The sequence below is a fragment of the Gouania willdenowi genome, chromosome 17 (genome assembly GCF_900634775.1).
Source record: "Gouania willdenowi chromosome 17, fGouWil2.1, whole genome shotgun sequence".
Taxonomy (NCBI): Eukaryota; Metazoa; Chordata; class Actinopteri; order Blenniiformes; family Gobiesocidae; genus Gouania; species Gouania willdenowi.
This window is the reverse complement of record NC_041060.1, coordinates 17,346,044-17,365,372: the sequence shown is the minus strand read 5'-3', so window position 1 is coordinate 17,365,372 and position 19,329 is coordinate 17,346,044. Positions and strand designations below refer to the sequence as shown.

The 19,329-nt window shown below is 36.4% G+C and overlaps 1 protein-coding gene across 3 annotated transcripts in view; it reads right to left on the bottom strand.

Moving 5' to 3' along the window:
• LOC114479009 (ATP-dependent 6-phosphofructokinase, platelet type-like) overlaps positions 1-19,329 on the bottom strand; it is a 34,199-nt gene that overhangs the window by 8,010 nt on the left and 6,860 nt on the right. For 2 of the 3 annotated variants that reach the window (XM_028472409.1, XM_028472407.1), the window contains exons 2-16: positions 14,507-14,580; positions 14,106-14,183; positions 11,217-11,406; positions 10,976-11,141; positions 10,804-10,848; positions 10,529-10,637; positions 10,046-10,141; positions 9,775-9,867; positions 9,561-9,692; positions 8,999-9,063; positions 8,802-8,871; positions 5,562-5,708; positions 4,717-4,787; positions 4,134-4,221; positions 1,805-1,957 (exon numbers count right to left, since the gene is read on the bottom strand). In XM_028472409.1, the coding sequence (XP_028328210.1) occupies positions 1,805-1,957; positions 4,134-4,221; positions 4,717-4,787; positions 5,562-5,708; positions 8,802-8,871; positions 8,999-9,063; positions 9,561-9,692; positions 9,775-9,867; positions 10,046-10,141; positions 10,529-10,637; positions 10,804-10,848; positions 10,976-11,141; positions 11,217-11,406; positions 14,106-14,183; positions 14,507-14,580 (1,577 nt within the window). The remainder of the gene's footprint in view (positions 1-1,804; positions 1,958-4,133; positions 4,222-4,716; positions 4,788-5,561; positions 5,709-8,801; positions 8,872-8,998; positions 9,064-9,560; positions 9,693-9,774; positions 9,868-10,045; positions 10,142-10,528; positions 10,638-10,803; positions 10,849-10,975; positions 11,142-11,216; positions 11,407-14,105; positions 14,184-14,506; positions 14,581-19,329) is intronic. The other variant, XM_028472408.1, reaches the window with a different exon arrangement.

Genomic DNA, 19,329 nt, shown 5'->3' with positions numbered 1-19,329 from the left:
ACTCCAATGGAGGTCAAAGGAGAAGACAAGGACAGACTTAAGTCTATTTACCAAACACACACAACACGCCACTGCATGACTCAGCACTTACCTGGAACCTCTGGTGACCAGCTCACCCCTAACAACAACAACAACCAGCACCTACAGGTTTCTACAGTTTGACCTCTGCTCATTAGAATTAACAGCAGGTCATGTGACTGTTTCCATGACGACAGAGGCTAACATTTGTTAGCCCACTACGCTAGATGCAATCCTTTGCTATTTAATTGTTTTTCGTGAAATTGTACAGCGGTCAGTGTTGGGGTCAATTAAATTTTTCAATTATAATTATGTTTTCAATTATCCATGTTCAATTACAATTACAGTTACCAGCATTTTTCTAATTACAATTAAATTCCAGTTATATTTTATCCTCAGAGACTAAATATAAAGTTCAATTACAAGTAATCACATTTACTGAGCCTGAAATAAATGACCTAATAAAAGTTAACCTTCCTCTACTGTTAGCATCTCTTATGATAACAGGTCCTAAATCAGCTGTAAAATACACTAAAAACAAATATCTATCATCTAATTTCATTCCTGTCTATTGGTTACCTTGTTAGGCTTCCTAACAAATGAAAACATAGATTTTAATCATTTTGGTGAAGGCGTATGAGCCTTTTTTGTGTCAATATAGCCGTCACTTAATGTTTTAAATGGTTAAATGTGGGAAAGCTTGATATAAAACACATTTTAATACTTATTAACTACACATGTGTAGAACTATAACATGGTGTCACAATTTTGTGTTCAATTATAATTGACAATTTTTATAGAATTGTCATGGCAATTCCAATTCCAAAGTCAATTATCTAAACCCAATTACGATTATGACAGCAACAGATTTTGAAAATTACAATTACGCCATAATTGTAATTATTGATTACAAATTTAATTAAATTTTTAAATTATCCATGTTCAATTACAATTCAATTATGATGACGGTGACCGTCATTTTTTTTCCAAATACAATTAAATTACAATAAGTATTTTTCACCTGAAAGTCAATTACAATTATGTTCACAATTACAATTTTACTAACTTTAATTTATATAGTGCTTAAAAACAGCCCACTCTGGACCAAAATGCTTCACTAATGATCTCATGTAGTTTATATTCGAGTGTATCATGTATGCTTGTCATTTATAGGCCTGTTGTGATGATTGTATGTGTGTGTGGTGTCGTTTTAGCATCTTTACGTTTACATTTTAGTGCATATTATAATTATAATATCTGATGTAAAAGTCCAACTAGGGACAAGCGTTGGACTTTAGCAATAGCTATAAACTCTTTGTACTAAACATCAGGTACATTCACAGTAGTGTTGCTATTGAAAATTATATCTTAACTCTAACTCACTAACAATAATTGACATTTTTTTATAGAATTTTCTTGGCAATTACAATTTACAATTACAACAGCAACAGATTTTTTATAATTACATCATAATTGGAATTTATTATCAATTAAATGTATAACTGACCTCAACCCTGACAGCGTTCTTGGTTTATTCCCATCAACAAAACACAAATTTAAGGAAGGAGACAAAACAATCAATAATAAAGGATCACTATCTAACAGCAGTTTTGCAAAATTAGCTTAGCATTGAAGGAAACACTTTTTTTTTTAATATATATAAACTCATTCATAAGAATACGTCTTCTGGAAGTTTGGATCATCTCTCCAGCTAGCTATTTATTAGCTTGTTGTTGTGTGGATGTGAGCTAGTCGTCAGGGAAGCTCCAAACCTGGCTGCACTTACATCAGTAATGGCATTCAGAGCGGTGTCTGAGCCTATGCTCAGGTCTGAACCAGGTATATTATTGGAGACGGTGGCAGGGACCATGACCATGGGCACACAGAACTCGTTATATTTGTCCCGTGCCGTAGAAAGTTCCAGTAATCCCACGTAGGCCTGCAGCATTAAGAACCAACATCTAATTCATTATTTGGGGGAAAAAAGCATGCATACAATGAAGGAAAAGGAGGCTGCCTACTGCTAAGGGTAGTACCAGCATTAATAAAATAATGCTACATTTGTTTCTAGACTTTACTTTAAGATTTGTAGAGAACTTTTGCCATAAAAGTACTTTTTAATAGTGTTAAGAAATGCAATCAAAATGTCTTCCTTAATTGTAGCTGCCGGTCGTAGTAGCTAGTAGCTTATTGTAATCCCCTCGTTTGTTTATTTTTTTAATTATGCTAATATGCTTTTGTTTGGGGTTTGTTCCATTGTTGTAATGGATATCCTTTATTTCATTTTTACCCATTTATTCCTGTGTATTTATATCTTTATTTTATAATTTTAAGTTTTTAGAATGTTTTACAATCTTGCACTATAGTTAACATGTCTCTTTAAATACTAATATTATCACTGTTTATTTCTTGTTGTGGTATCAGATTCTGTGAATTGTCATTGTATTTTTTTATGTTTCTAATTAAAACTTGAAGAAAAAAAAACTAGTAAAGCTAATAAGTCAGAACTAATTGTCACTACCTAATCTTTTCACGGAGCGGATCATTTCAGAACACATGTGCAAAACGTGTCTACATCCGGTCGGCCTATTTTACGGCAGTTCGTGTACTATTTAAAAGTTGAAACACTACTATTTTATTTTCTGTTTGGTTTTATCCATTTTTGTTTTTAAATTAAAAATTAAAAACACCACAAAACAGTTACATATTTACACGTGTACTTTAAACATCCATAGACTGCCACTTTATGCATACGCAGCGCCCCTCGTTGGCCAGTTTAGGTCACGGGACAGGTGTACCACGTGACCTAAACTGGCCAATGAGACGCTACTTACTTACTTCTGTTTCAGATAAGTTATGAACTAACTAACAATAACCTACGTTAAGGACTAACTCACCCTACCTTACGGTAACGTCATCGGTCGAACCCATAGTCCCGGAGGCTATGGCTACGGTTAACGTATCTATAGACACTTTCTTTAAATATTTAACAAACATTGTATGGTTAGTTTACATTCAAATATCACATCCCAACAGCTCGGTTGTAAGGATTACGAGTGAAGGAAGCGTTGAAAGGATCTGAAAGGATCCGCTACGTGAAAGGATTAGGTAGTGACACTAATAAGCTAGTACTAGTATGTTAATAGCTAGTAAGCTAGTACTAGTGATAATAGCTAGTAAACTAGTACTAGTAAGCTACTGCAACTACTGACAGGTGCAGCTAAAAAGATCGATATTGAAGACACACCAAAATTATATATATATATATATATATATATTCATCACAAACACAAACACAATACTTCAAACTAAAATAAAAGTCAGATAAATGAATGCACCACCAGTAAAACACAAAAAAGTAAAATAAGTTGCCATGGGTGTGTCTATTTTCAAAGAAGGCGTGGCTTTGAGGAGGGTGTGGGGCCTGGGACATGGGTGTTGAGGGGAGATGGGTTGCTGGGTTATGTAGTGGGAGGGGAGAGATGATGTCCAGCAGTGGGAACAAAATGAAAGTGTGTGCAAAGTTCACTGGTGGGAGGAGCCAAGGGGAGAGAGCCAGGTCAATCACAACAGACAGCAGGACACGCACTAACACAGGGTAATGGCACAAAACAAAGCTTTTTTTTTATATATATTGTTTAACATTTTGCTAATTGTCCATAAGTTAATATTCTCTTGAACATCTACTTTACATTACTAGCAAATATTACATTTTCTACACTTATTATCTAAACTTTATTGGTTTTATGAACAACACGGTGTGAAAAAAACTAAACATTTTGGTTCCAATCAATCACTTTACTTTAAAATGTCAGGAAATGTGTGTGAGAGGTTAAATGTAGAATGGGTGGGGAAACAAATGTATTCAACATGTTGGATAATACATGGTGAATGCAATATAAAGGAAGGAAACAAACATAACATACAACATAAGAAAACAGGAAACCTGGACAGTAATGAAATCACCATCATTTAAACTAAATCAGTAGTATTCTGGATTAGAATTTAACTTATTGAATCACTTTTATGTATCAAATTCATTTCAACTTTCATAATTCTAATATGCAAACAAATAAATGTGCTACAATTGAAAAATATCAGGAAATATTACATACCTCAAATCCTCCGATCACAAGCAGAGCATTAATGTTATAGATCCTCATCTGCTCAGCGATCTTATCCAAATGGGCCCCTGGCAAAGTTCTACCAAACACAGTGGAAGCAACAGAATAAACATCTCTAGTTTACCCACTCACTTTTCACACACTTTATATCACACTTTTTATATACAATATAAATCTAGACATTTTTAACTGATGAAAAGTTTTACCAGTAAGACAATTCTGGGTTAAAATTTGCTGATGCGTTTCTTAACAAACAGCTGCACAATATGTACAACCTTTAGCTTTTTCTCTTCTATATGGGACAGCACATGTGAGTGAGTTCTGTAGTGCGGGTTGTTTGGAGTTAGGATGCACTCAGCAATCCACCAAACCATGCTTTTCATGCTGTTCTGAGAAGTAGCAAAAGCAGCGACTCCTGAAACGAGTATTTAAATACAAAATAAGCTATAAAATGATATATTTATAGTTGATACTGTAATTTTCTATATCGCCAAAATAGAAATCTCAATATATCTTGGATTTTGATAAATTGCCCAGGCCTACCAACTATATATTCTAGACAGCAGCAGTTTACCTTTTAGTCCCCAGTAGGGACCCTCCCTGGCCAGTCCAACCACCAACGTCTCCCCATTTGATTTCCTTGATCTAGATAAAAAAACAGCACAATTATTGACATTTATATCTTTTTTTTCACTTTACCTTACTTTGATTTTCTAAAATATGCAGGAAAACTGTGATAAAATTTAAAAGAAAAAAAAATATATGTATAATATTTGGTAAGACACAAGATACTTAATAAGACAGGATATGTAGTTTATGTGTTAGGAGACCATGTACAACAGGGGTGTCAAACTCATTTTCACACAAGGGCCAAGTAAACAGCAGTTTCATCACAAATGTTCCACAGATTTTAGGCAGGAAAACAAGGTATTTCATCATTAATGTGAAAATTATGTTCAAAAAATGTAAGAAAAATTGCAGAATTTTTGAACAAATTGAAACATACAGAGCAGTCAGGTGATAAAAGCACTGAAAAACTGTGAGCCCTGCGAATACTATGGAGTTTCACTTAGTTTGAAGGGAATTAACCATCTACAACTGAATTAGTTGGTCATTTACACAATAATTCATGTTTTTTCTATCATCTCAGTTTCTATTTAAGGCTGGATTTGGCCCCTGGGCCTTGAGTTTGACATGTGATGTACAACATTAAGAAGAAATGTCTCCATATAACACATTGTAAGTTAGCTTGGCAGTTGACATTTAAAATCTGTATAATATAATAATAAAATACAGTAGTTATTCAAAAATAATAATAATAATAGGCAACAGCACAACAAGCAACATGACAGCAAATTGTAACAAATCTCTGAAGACTTTTGACTGGAACTGTTTGGTGATTAAATCTGATTTACTGACCTGCCCTTTATAGAAACCCTCGAATCCATCATTGACAGCAAACATTTTGTGGCCCTCAGTGATTCCCACTCTGACAGCAGAGCGCACTGCACCATTCATCCCAGCAGCTGGAGCACCAACGTTCAGCACAGCCACGTTAAAAGAGCTCTGTGGGTGAAAGTCAGTGGTCACATAAATAACTGATGCTGCCTTAGATTAAATAAGCTCGGCAAATAAAATGCAAAATGCAGCTATTAATCATATCCACATACAGTATGTGCTTTAAAAGTCCCCAAGATGACCTTCTTAATAAGATATGAGTCTTATAGAACATGTGTTGCAAAGTGCGTCATCACTGCGTCACGTCTGGAGCAGCAGCAGAAAACGATGCTCCATCATGCATTAGGCCACATGCAGAAAAATGACATAATTAAGCAACAAATGCTTCATGGAGTCTTTTTTTTTTACTGCAAAGCTATGGTCCAACCATCATGCATGGTCCACATTTATTAAATGTCCCACATCCAGTCCACCATAGGGACCAGTGCAGAGTCAGAAGTGTTATTGTGCACTTGACCAATAGTTCTTTCATTTATTTCTTTATTCCTTTCATGAAAATGTATAGTTGTACAAGCCACATACAGTTCACACTTTGTGTTTTATATATTTCCATAATCAGAAAGGAGCAAATGGAAGAATAATATTCTTATATTTATCTGCCTACTTCTTTCATTCAACCTGGTTAAAAAAAAAAATCAACCAAATTGATTAAAAAGGAAGGGCAGGTAACAAATGTGTCCCTTCAGTACAATGATTATTTTGGATATCTGCTTTTTGAGTAGATAAATATTATTACCAGCCTAAAAATACTTTATCCTCACAGGCTACTAAGCATTTTTGTCAACATGCAGGTTCACTATCAAAATGATTTTGCTACAAGATTCATCAGTTAAAAATGGTTATCATTAAATCAGCATTTTACTTCACACTTATTTTCAAAGGTTTAAGTAGAAATCAAGTAAAAGTCATTCTTTATTCTACCCTCCCAACTGCCCTATGTGTACATTTTTAAGTTGTCTGTATCCATTTCAAATGCATTTTCAAATCAGGTTTGATTGTGATAAATTCAATAGAATAAAACGTTAAAAACTGATCATGATTTCTGGGGAAAGAGCAGTAAACCTGTACAGTTTGACGTGTGGATGAACTAAGATGCTTTCAGACTACTGAAACCTTTGATTGTGATCAAAGCAGAGGTGGCAAAAACAAAAATACACACTTTGTGTACTTAAGTAAATGTAGTGGTGTTAAAATGCATGTTCAAAAATGGACTTTGGTACCAAAGCAAAAATTAAATTTTAACAACACTTGTTTCAGTTTTTTATACACATTTTTTTTTCAGTTTTTCGGGCAAACAAAACTGTTTTGTGGAGAAAAAAAATTCCCTGTTTTTCTGACTTTTTTTTTATTTGAAACAACAGAAGCATTGATTGCGTTATTGAGAGCAAACATGGCCGGCTTGTTTAATTTGATAAAAATGTACTTTAAACTTGTTTTAAGACACTGGGAGATAGTACTAAACCTAATCCATACTGAAAAATGGAAGAAAAAAGAAAATTTCCCCAAAAAGATGTTTATTCAGAAAAAAACAGGGTTTTTTTGTGGTGCTGGGGTAATCACGTTACTGTATTTGAGTTGCTTTTTTGTGTATTTCTAAATCAGTCTTTTTACTTGTATGTTTAGAAAGAAGTGAAGTAATATGTTGCATTTCTACTTGAGTACATTATTACTTTTAGTTTTAAAATGATCAACGGACATTGTGAAACGGCAAAAAATGAAATACCAGACAACAATCAAACCGCATCGCATCATAACCAACCAACCAGATTAAACGTTATGCAAAACAACATTGAATGAAGGTTTTTTTTTTTCTCAGTTTTAGAGTTCATAAATGTTACTATACTTAAAGCCAGAGAATTGGTTCTATTTTGAATTGAATTCATTGATGTTATTTTATTTAAAAAAAAGAATTGTACATTTTGACAAACCTCTTATTTTATACAGATTCCTTTGTGGAAAATAAATTAAGTTCCAACTGTGCAAGATTTCATCTCTTCTTTTTTTAAATTTAGACATGAGATGTTTAATGTATGTAAGGGAACCGTGGCAAAAATAAATAAACATGAGGGGGTTGAAAGTAACTAGTAACTTTAACTTTGAATGCTATTTAATTCAGCTACTTCTTACTTGTACTTGAATATTTTATGTATGACTTACTTGAACTTGTACTTGAGTAGGATATATCAGTACTCTTTACACTTCTGGTAAAATGAACAATTGTGCAAAAATGTAGTAATTAAAAGTAAAAAAGACTTCACCAACATAAATACAAAGTCAAGAACAGATACCACCCCGCCAAAAAAAAAATACTTAAGTACAGTAACAGAGTATTTCTACTCTGTTACTTCCCATCTCTGGATCAGTTATTGCTATGATTTTCCTTGGCAGTAAGCAGTGCGATGCAAGATGCTGATGTTTTGTTCAACTTAAAATGGACTCGTATCTCAACATGGAAGAAAGAAATACCAAATCCAGCTAATAAATCTTAGCAAAACGCTAAAAGCTCTGCTTCAAACTTCAGCAGCTTTCTCATAGTTTATGGTAATTATCAAACTCTTCATCGTCCTCCTTCCTCTTCATCAGGACAGATAGGCACGAAAAGACAGGCTGTTAGTGTCACGGTAGGACTACAGCACCCATGATGCACCTGACCATGAACGTACCTCATATTTTACTTACTGATCTCAGAGCAGCTGGTGGGCACACACATTAGAGGAGTGAAGTACTGCACATGTCACTGCACTGATTGTAAAACTCTAAACCAGATGTTTCCAGCCTTTTTCAGGTCGTGACCCCAAGGTTTTTTCTATAAATAATTTTTGATCATGTTTATTAAAGTGTGCACAAAGTACGCCACCTCAGATATATTTATTCAGCATTTTATTTAAACTAGATTTATATTTGAAAAAGTTTAAGTATAAAATACAGTGATTTGATATTTATTGTGTGCAATGTGTATTTGAAAAATAATAGTAAAAAAAAAAAAAATAATCCGTTTTAACAAGTTTTTAGTGTTTTTTTTTTTTTCTCCTTATCAATTACAAGACACTTCAGGCAACGGCATTTTAATTCCAGGCGACCCCACATGGGGTCCCGACCCAAAGGTTGAAAAACACTGCCCTAACTTGTGACGGTACTCACGCTCGGCAGCTCAGAATCAGCTTTGCGGTGGGAAAGCAGTCTGTAGGTGACCAGATTGTTTTCAAAGCTCCTGCAGATAAAACAGACGAATGTAGGAAATAAAAAACAAGTTGTTGCTTTTAGAATATGATGGTTGAGTAAATAGAATTAAAAAAAGACCTAACTTATCTACATATACGGAAACTTGTGTGAAATACCTGCCACGCAGACGGACAGCATCCTCAAACTTCTTCTCATCCATGGCCTTCTGAACCTCTTGGGTCTGATGGAAAAACAAAAATCTTCATCTTCAAATATGTCAAATGGCAGATTTAAAATAAGTAGTCTGGATTGGTTGCACACGAGAAGGCGGGTACCCTCATGTGTTTATAAAAAGATTGGACGATGCTAGAGGCCACCACCTAAAATCCTAACTGTGACACTTTTTTGTTTTGTAAACAAAAAGAAGCAGCTTTAGCTTTAACCTAGCAACGTAAACAGCAAAAGGTTTTCATCACAGGAGAACAAAGTATTTGGCAATTTCTAATTTCTAATTGCCAAATACAAATAATAAAAACAATCCAGGTTTGGACGTGACTAAACCATTGTTAAAATTTTAATCACCTTGGTTTAAAAATAAATAAATAAATCTTATTTTTCATTTTGTAAACATCTGTGGAAATCCTGGATTTCTTTAGTATCTTATTGCGACCTGTGCATGCCTCTGTATCTCACACTAAGTGTATATAATTACAAATACGCATATGATACTTCACTCACCATTTGCACACACTCCATAAGTGGCAGTCGGACAGCCTGGTTTCCAACCAGAGAAACAACACAGGCCGGGGTGTTGTCACTGTCAGACGCCTCCAGTAACGCCAATACTGCCTCCACTCCCATGCGACTGGCCTGGAGATGTCACAGTTTATTTACAGACTATGGGTACCTCATGGTTAGCAGGACGATGCTACCTGCTCTTATTGTATCTTACCAGGATCCTATCAAAGGCAGACGGGGTTCCACCTCTTTGCACGTGACCTAGGATAGTGACTCGGGTGTCAAATCCCAGGCGGCGCACTACCAGCTGATTAGAAAGAGAAGAAAAGAATAGCTGGGATAAAACCATTTGAATACATTGAGAAGTGAGACTGTAGGGAAGATATGGCTACTTTTAAAAGGAAAAGAGTCATAGTACATCCAAACTGTATTTCTTTGACATGTGGGTTTTAATAAAAGTGTTTTCCTTTTTCCACTGTACTCACATCTTTGATATAATCACAAGTTATAGGCTTGTTGTGGCAATCTATGGCACCTTCTGCCACAATGATAATGTTCAGCCTTTTCCTCTCAGCACGGTTCTGGAAGGGTAGAAAGATGAGAAGACACAAGCTTTCTGTTGTGAAGTTGCTCTGCTTTCACATTACAGGAAAGAATAATAGACAATCTCCTGTTTAAGTGTTTAAGAATTACTGAGAGCAACAACTACTGTACATTTTTGGATAAATCAGGATTCAGTTGCTCAAAGTTTGGTTGAACCTGCAACATTTCTGCAGGTGAGGCATCCATTGATAAAAACCCAGAGAAGAAGTTAGGTTTCAAAATGTCAAAACGACAGATTTTGATTTATTCTTATCCCCATGAACACTTAATGAGATGCTTGCTGAGAGAAGAATGAACATTGTAATTCGTACTTTTCACATTAACTAAACTTCGCAATAAAAAGCAGGTTTTGTGTTTATTTTTACCTCAGAAAGTTTTTGACACATGACGTCTTCCCAGTCATCCTCAGGAGGCATTTCTGGGATAAAAACCCAATCAGCTCCACATGCCAGAGCACTGACCATGGCGAGGTATCTGCACAAATATGCACACACAGGAGACATGCAACACATTTAACAAAGTCATCTTAGCCAATTTCTTTAGTGTTTGTATTATTAGTTCTTTAAAATTAAGGAGTGCAGAAGTATTCAGTAAATACATACAGTAGTTTATAATGGCCAACATAAAAGAAAGCACTCACCCACAGTGCCTGCCCATGACTTCAAGAACAAATGTCCTTTGGTGGCTAGAAAACAACAATAACATAAAATTATCAATATTAAGATTTTCTACCAAGTCTGTGATGACAACTGCACTACCAACATCATATTAAGGATTATTTGCTTTTGGTTAAATCTGTGTTATGTGTTCACCTCTGAGCTGTAGTCATGATGGCGTCCACCACCTCGATGATGCGGTGAAGGGCTGAGTCTGTACCAATCGTCATGTCCGTGCCACAGAAGTCATTGTCAATGGAGCCCACCATACCAACGATGTGCAGCTCAGAGTTACTACGCACTTCCTCCTCACTTACCAGACCTGAAAGGAAACAACCAGTTTTAGTTTCAAATCTTTACTAAAGCACAGGGTTGATTAGAGAGAAAGAACAGTCACCTTGCTCAACAAGCTCATTTAACAAGCCGCTCCACTCTTCCCTGAACAGGTTGGCTCCAGTCAGGCTTCCATCTCCACCGATCACACACAGGTTGGTGATGCTGTGCTTCACCAGGTTTAGTGCGGCTTTCAGGCGACCTTCGTGGGTACGAAACTCTTTACATCGAGCGCTGCCGATGACTGTGCCACCCTGAGAAAAGACATAATATTTGGCCAAGAAATTTTACTTCTAGGGTCTGTACTACAAAGCTGGATTTCCTCTTATCGCTCCAACTTATGGGATTTATTCGGTGTGTGCTGTACTACGACGCTGGATAACTTCTTACGGGGCTAAATCACTTCGGTAACTTAGACTAAACACCTAACCTGGTTGGGACCAGGTTATGAAGTGGATAAGATCCGAAAGATCTCATGACCAATCAGTTCTCTTAGAAACCAATCTGCCCAATAAAAGGTGGGTCATTCTGTGAACATGTCACTGTGTGGATCTGATGTGACGCTGACAGGAGAGACCGAATATTTAGACTTTGATGCAATCCTTTCATCTATCGATGACATCCAATAGGAAACATAGATGTTATCTAATGGACTGATCTCCATTAGTCAGCTGATAAATCCTGCATGAGTCAGGCGCTTTCAAACCATTAAATTAATTGATTTATTCCTTCATGTATTCTGTGGTGATGCAGAGAACCTCAATCCTGTAAGATAATACAAGGTGTATAAAATACAAATATTGTCCACCTTATGATGTAGGCTGAGCTGTATGAACATAGCATCAGAGCCACAGATGAGGTCTGTGCATTAATAAAGTAAAAAATGATCAGTGTCCCATGTTATAGCCCCCTCTAGGATGTCTATCTAAAGGCATGAGGGGTCACAACATAAATGACGCCAAACAGAAATAAAGACTTAAGTGTTTATTAAAGCAAAGTTCTTAAAAACAGAATCAAAATAACTCAAAAGAGACTGGAGACCCTGGCCAAATTCAACAAAAAGGAGGACACTGGGCCAACCCTCTAGGGCCGTTGCAATCTGCGTCCGCCCCCTAAACTACCAAACTAAAATAACAAACTCACAATCATTGAGGGAGAGCAGAAGAACCTCTCCCCACAGGTCTGCTGCTGGTTGAACATTGTTGTGCATCTCTTCTTGTGGTCCTCTCACGCCTTATATACAGCTCCTCCTCCCTCTGTACCTGATTACTGATCAGAACCAGGTGTTTTAGGTGAGGGGGAGGACGGGCAGGCTGAGAACAGTCAGGGGCGGATTCACTAAGATCTGAAATAAAGGGTGGTAATCCAGTTGCTACCCTAAATCTTTTAGCAACGCAGTTTCCTCACCTGCTGCGCGGAATTCACGAAGATTGCAGCAATTAAATGAGCGTTTTGCTCGTTTAATGTAGAGACGTCATTGCGCACACGCACACTGACATTGAGGTAGTAAAATTTGAGGCAGGTGGACTTCTCTTTTTACTGCACAAACATTTAATAACGTAGAAAACTAAAGGAAAAAATTCAATGTATAACTTTGCTCTGATCAGTACATCAGACAGAAACCGTCCTATTGATCTGAGTTAATGCAGCAAGTCTGTAAATCAGTCTGCATTATCCATTAGGTTTGAGCAGCGCTGTGTCATGCACACTCTCATATGTGAGCATTGTGCCATCAGTGATCACCACTGTGTAAATTATGCATCTGATCTGCTGATTCTGGCCTGACATTAACACAAAACAAGACTTTGCCGATCAAGACATGGAGAGAAAGACACAGACTGTAGCAGTGTGTCTGAAGCTACATCAATACATGGTCATATATGTTCTTTCTTCAAATAAATCAATCCCATTTCCATGATATTTTTCCCCATAAAAACAACAGGCTGCGTAACAGGTTGTGTAACAGACAGTGTGACACACCGTTGACCTAGCTGTGTCTCAAAACAGCGCGTGTTATAACACATACAGTACAGTAGCGTGTCATCACCACAAGGCAGAATCATTGTCGTCATGCTAAAACCTGGTGAATTTAAACACGCTAGAAATATCCATCCTTCCATTTTCAGATCCTCTTGTCCCTGTTTTTCAGGGTCGCGGGGGTTTGCCGGTTCCTATCTCCGGCTCACACTGTCCATCGCAGGGCAACACACACCGACAACCCCTCACACTCACATTCACTCCTATGGGCAATTCAGAGACTCCAATCAACTATACAGTCATGTTTTTGGATCGTAAGAGGAAGCTGGAGTACCAGGAGGAAACCCACGCAGCACGTGGAGAACAGGAAAACTCCAGAAGTGTCCGCTATGAAAGCTTAAGACGTAAAAGGTTCAAATTGACGTTCAAAAATGTATGATTTCCACGATAAACACTGACATTGTCGGAGAAGTTTCACGAATTGCATTGTGGGATGTGGAGTCCCGTGGACGGATGCATAGACGTGTTTTACCTTCATTTTTACCATCAATGTGTGTTTTCACCAGCGTTTGTCTGTCCCTCCGTCCATCTGTGAATGTGGATGTTTGTTAGCATGTTTTGTAGCAACTTTTGGTCCATGAAAACAGCAGAAATGTGTTGGGAAGTCACTTTGGCAGAGTTTTTTGGTGGCAAATACAAGAAATCACGATAAGAATAGAGTAAAAACACTTCTATTCGTCCGTCCGCGAAACTTTTCCGACAATAAACCTGATGTTTACAATGGAGATCAAAACAAACTTTCAACCTTTTTACATTTTTTTTTTTTTTTGAGCAAGTGATCTTTGATTCATTGATCAATGAGGCCTACACTGTGTCTTTATCTGATAAATATATATCAAAATAAGAGATGGTGTTTTTTTTAATATAACCACTTGAAATATAGCAGTGATAACACGCAGTAGAAAGCCAGGCTCACCACTTGTAGCATGCTGGAGACACTTTCCCATGTTGCCTCTATGATGTTGTCCCCACCATCAACCATTCCCTGGTAACCCTGGGAGGAGAGAGGAGAGAGGGAGGGAGAGAGAGAGAGAGAGAGAGAGAGAGCAATCACACACACACACAAGATCTGTTTGCATTTTCTATGAGTATGAGATGTAAACACATCTCCTAGGTAACTGTCCTTGTTTTTAATTAATATTGATAAGCCACAGATACATGCTATAAAGCAAAATGTGCCTTATGCAACATTTTTTTTTCAACCATACTAATAAAAACCCCAATAATGCAAATGTATGATGTATCATATTAAACTGCACTGACAGATATGCAATTGAATTTGATTTATAATAAATATCAACAACACTTATGTCCCACCTCATGGATGAAATACACCTTTGCACCCACATAGATGCCCATCCGGACCACAGCGCGGACAGCTGCATTCATACCTGAGAAATAAGTACATTTGTCTTAGTGTTTGATCAAAAAAATACAATATTTTCTCTAATCAGCTTTCAGTACTGGATTACTGAAAGCTATTAGTATTTAGGGCTAAGGCCTAATAGAGAAAAACCACAGAAGAGAAATGCTGGTTGGTAACAAACCTTTCCTATCAGAGACAAATACAGCACAATGTTCATTCAATAGGATGTTGTCAGTTTAGTCAGGTCAATTGCTTATACATTTTCAAGTTTATAATATATTTAAAATGCAGGAATGCTAAAAAACAACAACAGTAGTGGTTAGTATTAGTGACAAGTGGAAGAGGAGTTTAAACGAATGTGAGTTTTTGCATTGATTGAATAGATTCAAAGTAACTGTTTAACCATTAACGGATACAAGAATTTTGATCGATTCCCCCTGAAAACAGGTGACTGACTGTTTAGTAAATGTACCAAACACAACGATACGTCAAATCTCGCTCATCATCCAGTCAGAATTAAATCACTATAATCACACAACTGAGGAGGATTTTGTGCAAAACTTGAGAGTGATTCACTGGGTGGCTGTAGTTGAAGGTTTCACAATCATCAAATGACAAGACAAATAAATCAGTCCCATTTCCAGGATATTTTTCCCCATAAATACAACAGGCTGCGTAACAGGTTGTGTAACAGACTGTGTAGCAGGTTGTGTGACACACCGTTGACCCGGCTGTGCCTCAAAACAGCGGCTGTTATAACACATACAGCAGCGTGTCATCACCACAACGCAGCATCATTGTCGTCTACGTTAAACATGCTAAAACCTGGTGAATTTAAACACGCTAGAACCATCCATCCTTCCATTTTTAGATCCTCTTGTCCCTGTTTTTCAGGGTCGCAGGGGTCTGCCAGTGCCAGCTCACCCTGGGCGCTAGGCAGGGATATGCCAGTCCATCGCAGGGCAACACACACAGACAACCCCTCACACTCACATTCACTCCTATGGGCAATTCAGAGACTCCAATCAACTTTAGGTTTTTGGATTGTAAGAGGAATCCAGAGTACCAGGAGTAAACCCACACAGCACGGGGAGAACATGAAAACTACACACAGAAAGAACCCAAGTGTCCACCCCAGGGCTTGAACCCAGGACCTTATTCCTGTGAGGCGGACGTGCAAACCACAAAATAATAATAATAATAATTAATTTTATTTAAAAGTACCTTTCAGGGGGCGGTGTTTAGCTCAGTGGGTAGAGCGCCCGCCCCATGTACAGAGGCTATAGCTCCTCACCTGCAGCAGGTCCAGGTTCGATTCCCGGCCTGGGACCCTTTCCTGCGTGTCATTCCCTGCTCTCTCTGACCCCTTTCCTGTCAAGCAACTGTCATATAAAGGCCACTAGAGCCAAAAAAAAAAAGTACCTTTCAGGCCACCCAAGGACACTTTACAATAAAAACAGAATAATAAAAACATTATAATAAAAACAGTTCATAACATTAAAAAGAGTATTGATCAGGATTTTTTAGCCGATCACCGATCATTGAGTTAAAAAAAACAATACCCGATCACCGATCTGATCGTATGAACTCTGCAACTTAAAATCTTTGTGTAATTGTCGTGTAATCTGATCTGAAGCTTATAAATCATAATATTACTAATAGTAGTTGAGACCTAATTAGCATGTTTGGCACCGTTCAGAAAGTTCATATCCAGTGAAGTCATAAACACAAGAAGAAAAAGAAATACAGTAGATTTTTAGTATACAATTAACAGGATGGAGGACATTTTGAAACGGAGAATCTGAGGCTCTATTAACGGTTGTTAATTGGTTTATTTGCCTCCGTTATAGGTCTTATAAAATGTGCATTCCTCATTCAAAGATATTACTCATGACATCATCAGAAAATGAAGATGTGAAAACCAGCGTCAGAGTCAATTGTATGTTGGGCTGCCATTGTTGATCTATTGCATTCTTCTGTTTATTCATTACCACCGCGACAGTTCAGGAAAAACAGCCTGATTTATTCGTTTTTTTATTAAACTCTAATTTCCCCTTTGAGGCGGTGAGTGATTTTGCTCTTCAACTAAACAACATTAAATAAAGCTTGTGGAGAAGAGGTTTGTGACCTCTGAAAACAAGCAAATTAATCAACATTTCAAGCAACAGGAAAAAAGACGACAACATCGAAAACAAGGTGAAAACAGGAAATAATGTATATTGTTTTAAGGAAAGACAAAAGCCAAGAAGAGACTAAATGCATAGAGGCCGATATATGGACTTTTTTCAAGATCAGCCATTAGCCAATTTTCTTTTATTTATTTTTTAATTTAGTTTACAGTTTGATTTTAATTATTTACTACCGTGTGGTAGTGTGCTTTATTCTGTGGTGATCTGTTTGTCTTTGATGCTTGAAGTCAAGATGCTTGAACCAGCAATTTACACTAAAACCACTTTTCAGGAGACTGTTTGATTGTATATTTTTAAATATTTTGCCAACTTAATTACTAGATACTTTGAGTTAAGAAAGAAGCTTGAAATAATTTAAACCGACTACATGCACATTGTATATTGTATATTGTTGTCATGCCTTACTGCTACTTACCCGTCCTGTACTTTTTGTTTTACCTGGTTGTGTACCAGTATATTTAAAGTTCAATAAATGTTAAGAGTTCCATTGGTGTATTTAATTTCATTTCTAATATATACATTTATATGATAAGAGTGTTTCAATTGTATTTCATAATCAATGTGCTTTAAGAAAAATATATCTGCCTCAAATATCGGCTTTAGATATCGGCTAAAAAATTTTTAAGCGGTATCTGCATCGGCCTTTGAAAATCCCATATCGGTCGATCTCTAGCAAACATACCATAATGTGCTATTCTGAATCAGTTGGGTTTAGATCACAAACGTCCAATTTGGGGACCGAGCGATTGGTTTTGGCTCGTTGCCCATATTTGAAAAAATATATATATATATTTTTTTTTTTAAGCATGTTCTGCCCTCTATAGTACTCTACTCTCTATAGTACTCTATACACTCTCTATTTCAAACTAAATTAATGTAATACAGTACAGTGATTTATCAGACTAAAATCTAAATCTGTTGTCCAATTACATTATTTTTCTTGAGTTTTAAAGCATAGTTCATGGCAGTGGAAAATATAGTGTTTTGATCTTTGATATTGCACTAAATGTCTTTGAAGACATTTACAGTAGATGTTTCATAATTTTATGCCATGAAACACAACAAAGAAAAGTGTTCTTCAATTTCAAAACTACTTTTTCCACAGTTATGTCACTGGCAATACATTTTTGGCCCTTCAATGGAAAGATTTCGGGCACCCCTGGTTTAGATCATATCGGTTTTATTGTCATTAGATAAATTCAGACTCAGTTTATTTATTTTTGTTAGTTACAAGATAAGAAAATAGCCTATACTTGTTTCCAACAGTAACTACAGCAAATGAGGATCTGCTTTCTGTGGTAGATGTGTGTGTGGGTGCATGTGTGTGTTTTTATGTGTACCCAATCTATTAATAGGAATGGGAATGGTCAAAGCCTGGGAATGTTGTGCTTTCTGGGGGGAAAAAACAAGATTTTCTTTCCTCCCTTCTGTCTGTTTTAAATGGGAATGACAAGAAGACAGAAAAGAAATCAAAGAAAAATAAGATAAGCGATGTCATGGCAACAAAGACGCTGTTGGGAAAGAAGTAATTGTTGAGGAATTTTGTCGGCTGGCAAGTTTTAATCCTACTTTAAATTCTGCTTTTCCATCACAGCAGTCTTCTGATTTTAATCAAAAGTTTTGAGAGACTTTGTTCAATAATCACAGAACAATAGTGATAAATCGATATCGGCCGATTTTTGCGTTTTTTAAGCGTATCGGCATCGGCCGATGCGTGCTGCTGCGTTCGCCGATCCACATTATTTACAGAGAGCAGAAATATTTTTTACTTGTTCTTGTTCTACGTCACCTGTTTTTAATATTTGTTAAATATTTTTTACTTGTTGTCGTTCTACCTCACCTTTGTTCATTTCAATAAAAACATTTTTTAAATTGAGACTCATACCACTTGTTATCATCTTTGGGTAAATTTTATGGTGTAAATTGAAGGAGCAAAAGTAGTATCGGCTCCAAATATCGGCAGTCCGTATGGGTCTTCAGCTCTAAAAAAGCCAAATCGGTCCATCCCTAGTTTTGCATGTCAAAGCACAAAAAGGTTGCACAACTTGTTTATTAAATGGTTAATGTCATAAGAAGATTAATCAAATACATTCTCCTAATCTTGTCTGATTACAACTTTATAAAACCATTTAGGATGTAACGATTCACTCAACTCCCGATACGATTCGATTCATGACACTGGGTTCACGATATGATTCTCTCACTATTTATTTTACAAAATGAGACTGTAAACAAATAAATAAATAAATAAAAATAAAAATACTGTACTATTTTCTTTTATCTTTCATTGTTAAAAGAATCCCTTGATAAACTATGCAAAACAATGCAATTTAATTAACAATAAATCCTGAATGAAATAAATAAATAATACAAATGAAGAAGAAGCCTATTCATTTAAATTCTGGCTCTACAGTAAAATATGTAAAACTGCGTAATAGTTATATTTCTTTTTAAAAGTGCAACTGGAAATGTATTTTGTGCCTTAACAATTGGACTTTAAAACAAATCTCATATCAAAGAAATAATATAAATAAACAAACTTTCATCTCTTTCTCTTGTTTCTCCCGTTCCTCTCTTTGCTCCTC